This window comes from Microtus ochrogaster, chromosome 5 (assembly GCF_000317375.1).
Source record: "Microtus ochrogaster isolate Prairie Vole_2 chromosome 5, MicOch1.0, whole genome shotgun sequence".
Lineage (NCBI taxonomy): Eukaryota > Metazoa > Chordata > Mammalia > Rodentia > Cricetidae > Microtus > Microtus ochrogaster.
The window spans coordinates 47,708,524-47,716,629 of record NC_022012.1 but is presented as its reverse complement, the minus strand read 5'-3'; the positions used below and the strand labels follow the sequence as shown (position 1 = coordinate 47,716,629).

Sequence of the window (8,106 nt, the reverse complement as noted above, 5' to 3'; positions counted from 1 at the left end):
ACAGTGTCCGTGTAATTATTTCGGGTAGAGCTAGCCATGTGGGCGGCCGGGTGCTGGGACGCAGCCCGCCGCTCTAATTACTACAAGGGTACCCACGTAAATAAAAGAAACACCACTATAACTTAAATTGCATATTGACCCTCATGCAGTGATAGTGGAAAACTTCAATACCCCACTCTAACCACTAGGTCATCCAGACAAAATCTAAACAAAGAATGTTGGCGCTAACTGGCATTATAAACCAAATGAACCTAATAGATATTTACAGATCATTTCACCCGAATGCAGACAAATATACCTTCTCAGAACCCCATGGAACTTTCTCCAAAACTGACTACATAGTCAAACACAAAGTCTCAACAGATATAAAATTTAATATAACTCCCTGCATCCTAACTGACCACCACAGATTAAAACTGGATATCAACAACAAGAAAGCTTGCAAACTCACAGAAGCTAAACAAATCACTACTGAATGAAAAAAAAATGGCCAAGGCAAAAATTAAGAAATAAATTAAAGACTTTCTAGAATTGAATAACAATGAACACCCAAACTTATGGGACACAATAAAACAGTTCTAAGATGCAAGAACATAGCACTAAGTACCCACGTAAAAAAAACTGGAGCTATCTCATATAGTAACTTAACAGCACACCTGAAAACTCTAGAACAGAAGGAAGGAAACTGCACCCAAGATGAGAAGACAGTAAGAAATAATGAAACTCTGGGATAAAAAATCAATAAAAAAGAAAAAAACCGTACAAAGAATCAATGAAACAAAAGGTTGATTCTTTGAGAAAGTCATTAAGATCGACAAACCCTTATTCAAATTAACTAAAGGGTGAAGTGAGAATATTTAAATTAATAAAGTTAGAAATGAAAAGGAAGACACACACACCAAGGGGATCCAGAGGATCATAAGGACATACTTAAAAAGCCTTTAAGAAATGGATGATTTTTCTTGGTACATACCACTTACCAAAGTTAAATCAAGATCAGATAAGCAATTTAAACAGACCTATAACCTCTACTGAAATAGAAGCAATAGTTAAGCATGCTAATTTAAAAAAAAAAACAAAAAACCTCCAGGGCCAGATGGTTTTAGTGTAGAATTCTATCAGACTTTCAAAGAACAGTTAAATCCAATCCTCCTCAAATTATTCCACAAAATAAAAATTGAAGGAATATTGTCCCATTTGTCTTACAAGGTCACAGTTTCCATGATATCCGAACTACATAAAGACCCAACAAAGATAAAAAAAAATCACAATTTTACTTATGAACCTAGATGCAAAAATTCTCAATAAAATCCCTCTGAACCAAATCCAAGAACATGGATAATCAAAAACATCATCCACCATGATCAAGAAGGCTTCATCCCCGAGATGCAGGGACGATTCAACATATGTAAACTGAGAAGTGTAATCTATCATATAAACAAACTTAAAGACCAAATCCACACAATCATCTCATTAAATGCAGAAAGGGCCTTTGACAAAATCCAACATCCCTTCATGATGAAAGGCCTGGAGATATTAGGGGTACCAAGGGTATATTGAAGCATAATAAAGCCTATAGCCATCATCAATTTAAATACAGAGAAATGCAAAGCAATCCCAGTAGAATCAGGAACAAGAAAAGGTTGTCTACTTTCTCTGAACCTATTCAATATAATACTTTAAGTTTTGGCTAGAGCAATATAACAACTGAAGGAGATCAAGGGGATACAAATTGGAAAGGAAGAGGTATCTTTATCTGTAGATGATATGACAGTATACATAATTGACCCTAAAAATTCCACTGGGAACTCCTACAGCTGATAAAACACTTTCAGCAAAGTAGTTGGGTACAAAATTAACACACAAAAATCAGTAGCGGCCAGGCGGTGGTGGCGCACGCCTTTAATCCCAGCACTCGGGAGGCAGAGGCATTGGATCTCTGTGAGTTCGAGGCCAGCCTGGTCTAGAAAGAGCTAGTGCCAGGACAGGAACCAAAAGCTACAGAGAAACCCTGTCTCGAAAAATCAAAACAAACAAACAAAAATCAGTAGCTCACCTATATACAAGTAACAAACAAAGAAATCAGGGGAAAACCTTTCACAGTAGCCTCAAATAATATAAAACATCTTGGGGCTGTCTAACTAAGCAACTTATAACCAAGTATGAAAAAAACTTAAAGACATTGAAGAAAGAAACTGAAATTATCAGAAGATGGAAAGATTTCCCATGCTTATGGATCGGTAGGATTAAATACAGTAAAAATGGCCATCCTACCAAAAGCAATCTATAGATTCAATGTACTCCCCTTTAAAATTCCAACACAGTTCTCCACAGATCTTGAAAGGACAATTTTAAGCTGCATATGAATAAACTGCAGGAGGCGTCACTATCCCTGATTTCAACTGTACTACTGAACTACAGTAATTAAAATCGCATGGTACTGGTACAAAAACAGACATGTGATCAATGGAATCAAATTGAAGACCCAAACATAAATCCACACACCTATGGATACTTGATTTTTTTTTTTAATAAAGAAGTTAGAAATACACACTGGGAAAAAAAAGGCAGTATCTTCAGCAAATAGTATTGGTCAAACTAGATGTCTGTATGTAGAAGGATGCATTGGTCCATACTTATCACCCTGCACAAAACTCAACCCAAATGGATCAAAGACCTCCACATAAAACCAGATACACTGAACTTGACAGAAGGGAAAGTGGGAATACTCAAACTACTTAGCAGGGCTGGAGAGATGGCTCAGGCTTAAGAGCACTGACTGCTCTCCCAGAGGACCCAGGTTTAATCCCCAGCACCCACATGGCAGTTCATAACTGTCTGTAATTCCAAGATCAGACACAGACATACATGCAGGCAAAACACCAATGCATATATATATATATATATATATATATATATATATATATATATGAATATGATATGTCATTGGCACAGGAAAATACTTTCTGAACAGAACACCAATAGCTCAGGCACTAAGATCAACAGTTAACAAATGGGACTTCATGATGTTGAAAAGTCAAGGATACCATCAGTAGGACAGACAAAGCAGCAGTCTACAGAGCAGGAAAAGATTTTTTACCAACCACATATTGGATAGAGGTCTAATATCAAAAATAAAGAAAGAACTAAAAAAACTAGATAACAACAAAATATATAACCCAATTAAAAAATGGGGTACAGACCTAAACAGAGAATTCTCAAAAGAAGAAACTCAATGGCTAAGAAACACTTAAAGAAATGTTCAACATCCTTAGCCACCAGGGAAACTCAAATCAAAACTACTTTGAGATTTCATCTTACATCTGTCAGAAAGGTTAAGATTAGTGAGACAAGTGACAGGCCATGCTGGTAAGAATGTAGAGTAAGGGACCCCTCTGCCATTGCTAGTGGAACTGCAAACTTGTACAGCACTTTGGAAATCAGTGTGGTGGTTCCTTGGGAAATGGAAATGGATCTTCCCCAATATCAGCTATACCACTCTTGGGCATATACCCAGAGGATGCTTCTTCCTCTTCACTTGCTCAACCATGACCACTGATACTCTATTCATAGTAGCCAGAAGCTGGAAATAACTTAGATTTCCCTCAACAGAAGAATGAATAAAGAAAACGTGGTACATTCATACCATGGATTATTATCTACCCATTAAAAAGATGATAAAAATCATGAAATTCACAGGTAAATGGATGGAACCAGAAAAAAATCATCCTGAGTGAGGTATCTCAGAGCTAGAAATATGGTTTGTATTCACTTATATGTAAATATTAGCTGTTAAGTCAACAACAACCAAGCTACACTCTGTAGAACCATAGAGGTTAGGCATAGATTATGGGACAAGGGGTGACAGAACTTGTTAGGAAAAAGAATTAGGATAGATATGGATGGGGGAGTCTGGAATGGGAGGATCAAGTGTGGAGGAGGATAAAAAGGGGGATGAGGGAATGAATGTTGGGAGAGATGGCTAAAAATTTAAGGGTAGTATGGAAACAGTACAGTAGAGGATCATATATACACATATATGCATATATATATATATATATATATGCAATCTAAATGAAATACCAAATAATTGGGAAGACAGATGCCCATCTAGCCATTTCTTTTCCTTTTAAAAATAATTTATTAACTTTGTTTTATGTGCATTGGGGTGAAGGTATGAGATCTCCTGGAGCTGGAGTTATAGACAGTTGTGAGCTGTTATGTGGTTGCTGAGAATTAAACCCGGGTCCTCTGGAAGAGCAGTCGGTGCTCTTAACCAGTGAGCCATCTCTGCAGGCCCCATCTAGCCATTTCTTATCATCAAATGAAGCATCCAGTACCAGAATTGGGTTACATCTAATTGAGTTGTTGGCCAAAGGAGTCCTGTTGAATCCCCAAATGACCCAGGCTGTTGCCAAGACTATAGTTTACACTCCACAAATTGACAGAAAGCCCCCATTGCTGAAGACAATACCCACACAACTGATTGGATGTGAAGTCAAAGCCTTCACCCCCAAGTTGAGCATCTATGACACAGGAAAATATTATGTACATCACCAAAAGAGAAATGTAAACACCAAATGCAGCCACCAATCCTCTGATCTACAATGCTGTCTCGCCTGCTAGACATGTTAGGGCAATGGTGGCACAAAGTCTGTAGGAGTAAAAAACCAATATCTTATCTGACTTAGGGTCTACTCTATGAGATGGATCCCATACCTGACACTGCTTGGGGGGCCCAAGAACTTGAGGCTAGATAGTCCACGGACCAAGGGTAAAGCCAAATACTGTCCCCGCAAATAAAATGACTCCTAATGACATTCTGCTATACTCATAGAACAGTGCCTTGTTCTACCAGCATCAGAGAAACTTCCTCCTGCAGCAGATGTTCAAATACAGAGACCCACAGCTAGAACGTAAGCAGAGAATGAGAGACGTTGAAACACTCAGTTCTAAATGAGGAATCTCTATCAAATTCCTCCCCTTACGGCTCAGGGAACTCTGTGGAAGAGGAAGTGGACTGTAAGAGCCAGAGAAGTTGGAAGACAGCAAGAAAACAAGGCCCTCTAAATCAACATGAGCAAAGCTCATATGAACTCACAGAGACTGAGGCAGCATGCGCAGGGCCTGAACCGGTCTGTACCAGGTCCTCTGTGTATAGATGACGACTTTCAGTTTAGTGTTTTTATGGGATCCCTGAATGTACTAACTAGTGGGGCTCTGACTCTTGTGCCTTCTCCTAGGTTCTTTTCCTTCTGTTTGCTTTGTCCAATTCTGGTGTGTTAGCTTTTGCTTTATCATAACATATTGTGCATGCCATTATCCCTTAGAAGTCTGTTTTCTAACGAAACAGAAAGAGAGTGGATCTGGATGAGAAGGGAGGTGAGGAGGAACTGGGAAGCATAGAGGGAGGGGAAACTGTAATCAGGATATATTATGTGAGAAGAAAATCTGTTTTCAATAATGGGGAAAATCTAACCTACCAAATAAAGATTCCTCCATACTCACCCCACCCAGCCTGAATCGGACTTGAATGCCAGCCGCAGCATCTAGGAGCTCCGCCTGTGAGAAAAGAGATAGATGGCCCTCAGCATTCCGTGAGCAGCACCTCATCACTTCTCATTCTTGGTCAAATTCTAATGTCAGTCTTACGGCTTTTGTCCAGAGACCTCGGGAAAAGGTTCCTTACTGACCAGGACCACAAAACGTAAACTAACTTCACAGACCTGGAAAGGAATTACAAGTCTCCCTTCTTATGGTCAAGGGTTACAGGCAGGTCGCTGTGCCCTGAAGAGTGCAGAGTAAGCTCCTCTGCCGTGCTCCACCCCCTGCCCTGCAGCTCCTGCCCTGAAGGGCTCCTCAGCTGAGGGTGCTGCACACTCTCCGCCGATTTGTTGCTTTTTGTAAAGTCTCCAGTCTGAGAAAGTCCTGGCTTTTAGGACCACTACATATTTAAAAGTATAGGCTATAGCACACAGTTTCCTTATTTCTCTTAGTCTCCTTAATAGTTGAGTTTCATAAGGCCACCTCTGTAGATACGATGACAAAATGACTTGTCCTCCTGCAGCTGTGGTTTGCAGCCCACTAGTCAGGAAGCCAACTGAAAGAAAATGCTCTTTTCCTGATGTCTGTAGTTACTGCTGTTGAGAGGACTCTTTCTTATCGTTTACTTAAGAAATGGTATGTGACCTTCAGATGGAATGCCTGAAAGGTTGTGTGGGTCTTTGTAAGCTGTGAAGCACAAAGAAAGCCGGTGGGATTTAATACGAGGGAATAAAGAGTAATACCAGCAAGAACGTATATGCTTGTTCTTTCCCCCTGAAATCCCTCAGATAAAGTTTTAGATTTACAATGCTGTGGAGTTTTTCTCTGAGTCCTGCTTGTGGCCCAGAAGCTGGTTCTTTTGGGCTGCAGTTTTTGGGAAGTCAGGTGATGCCTGGAGCTGTGAAGGGCCAGCTCTGGAGGGAAAGATACCCTGACTTGTCGGGAAGTCAGGTGATGCCTGAAGCTGGGATGTGGTGGGGAATGGTCTCCCTGAAGGATGTAGCAATCCTGTTCCTCTCAGAGAGCCAGTGCAGCTGAGTTCTGCTCTGCTCCCCGAAGGGAACATCCTAGCAGACCTATGGCTCTAGTTTTGGGTCCAGGGCGTATTTCCTTCACTGGTTCTGGTTCCAGGGCAAAGGTGTGTTTCGTTGGCTCTGGTTTCAGAGTCAGGGTATGTTTCTTAGGTTCTGGGTTCAGGGATAAAGTCTTTCTTTCACTGACTCTGGTGTGAGAGTTAAGGTGTGTTTCTGTCACTGGCTCTGGTTTCAGGGTCAGGGTTGGTTTCTTTCACCGGCTCTGGTATCAGGGCCAGAGTGGGTTTCTTTGGCTGGCCCTTGTATGCTACAGCTTCAATCAAAGATTCAGAAGGAAGCAAACACAGGAACACCGAAGATGCTGTGTCGGTAAGAACCGTCTCACCTCTTTGGGATTAATATACTTCACTATCTGACGCGGCTCCCCCTGTCTTCTCAGGTCAATCAGGCTTTTGAAGTGACGGAACACAGCAACATTCTAAAATCAGAACACAGAATTTTATGCTTAAAACTAGATTCTCTACGTTTTCAGGGTTTGAAAAGGTAGTTTTACGTTTGTTTATTTGTGATGGGGGTACTTTAGTACACATTTGGAGAGCAGGGGGCAACTTCTGGAAACTGGCTTCATCTTTCCAGTATGTGCATCCCAGGGCTACAACTTACATCACGAGGCCTGGTGGCCCTTGCCTTTACCCACTGGGCTATCTCACTGGTCCCGAATTTTCTATTTCCTATTACCCGTTCATACACCTACCCAAAACCACAGATCTGAATAGTTCTGCAGGAGCAGAGAAACGAGGCTTCAAACTGAAACCCTTTCAGGGAGAGCAAAAGCTCCTCACCCTCATGGCTCTCTCCAGCTCCTTTGAGGAGGCTGGTGTTATCCTGATATTAAGTCTTCTCGAGAACACTGTAAAAGAGGGGTGGGGGGTTAGACACAAGGACAGAGAGAATGCTATATATATAGACCAACACCCACTCCGAAAAGAGCCAAGTTAACAGACATAGCTGCGTTATGAGCTGAGTGACTTCAGGAGATGATTGGGGACTAAATAAGAGCAACAAAGCAGAAGGGAGGGAGCGAGGGAGAGAGGAAAGGATTAAGATGTTTGGGGTGACAGCATAGAAAGAAAACCATTTCCTCAATTCCCACCTGGCTCCACAGAGTTACAAGGAAGCCCCACCCCCACGCCTTGTAGGAGAGTTCCTATAGACTCCTGTCAGCTTGGCTGCCCCTGCTAGCAAAAAGCTTCTTAGCTCTCCCAGGTTTATAGTTTAGTCAGGTAAGCAACCATAACTCTATATGGTGGCTATACTTTGGACAAGGACTTCAGGCTCCCCAGGTGGATGCACAGGCTGCTATAGCTGGTGGCTTCTCAAGACATGTACTGTTGTGTAAATTTGGAGGGTTCTAGGAGTCAGAAATCCCTGTGCATCCCTCCCCCCAGAAGGTTTCTTTTCTTTTTTTTATTTTTTATTTTTTTTAAATATTTATTTATTTCTTTATTATGTATACAATATTCTGTGT

At 41.1% G+C, this 8,106-nt stretch overlaps 1 protein-coding gene across 1 annotated transcript in view; it reads right to left on the bottom strand.

Moving 5' to 3' along the window:
* C5H11orf65 (chromosome 5 C11orf65 homolog) overlaps positions 1-8,106 on the bottom strand; it is a 33,996-nt gene that overhangs the window by 18,319 nt on the left and 7,571 nt on the right. The window contains exons 3-4 of the mRNA XM_005347354.3: positions 6,964-7,056; positions 5,509-5,562 (exon numbers count right to left, since the gene is read on the bottom strand). Of these exons, the coding sequence (XP_005347411.1) occupies positions 5,509-5,562; positions 6,964-7,056 (147 nt within the window). The remainder of the gene's footprint in view (positions 1-5,508; positions 5,563-6,963; positions 7,057-8,106) is intronic.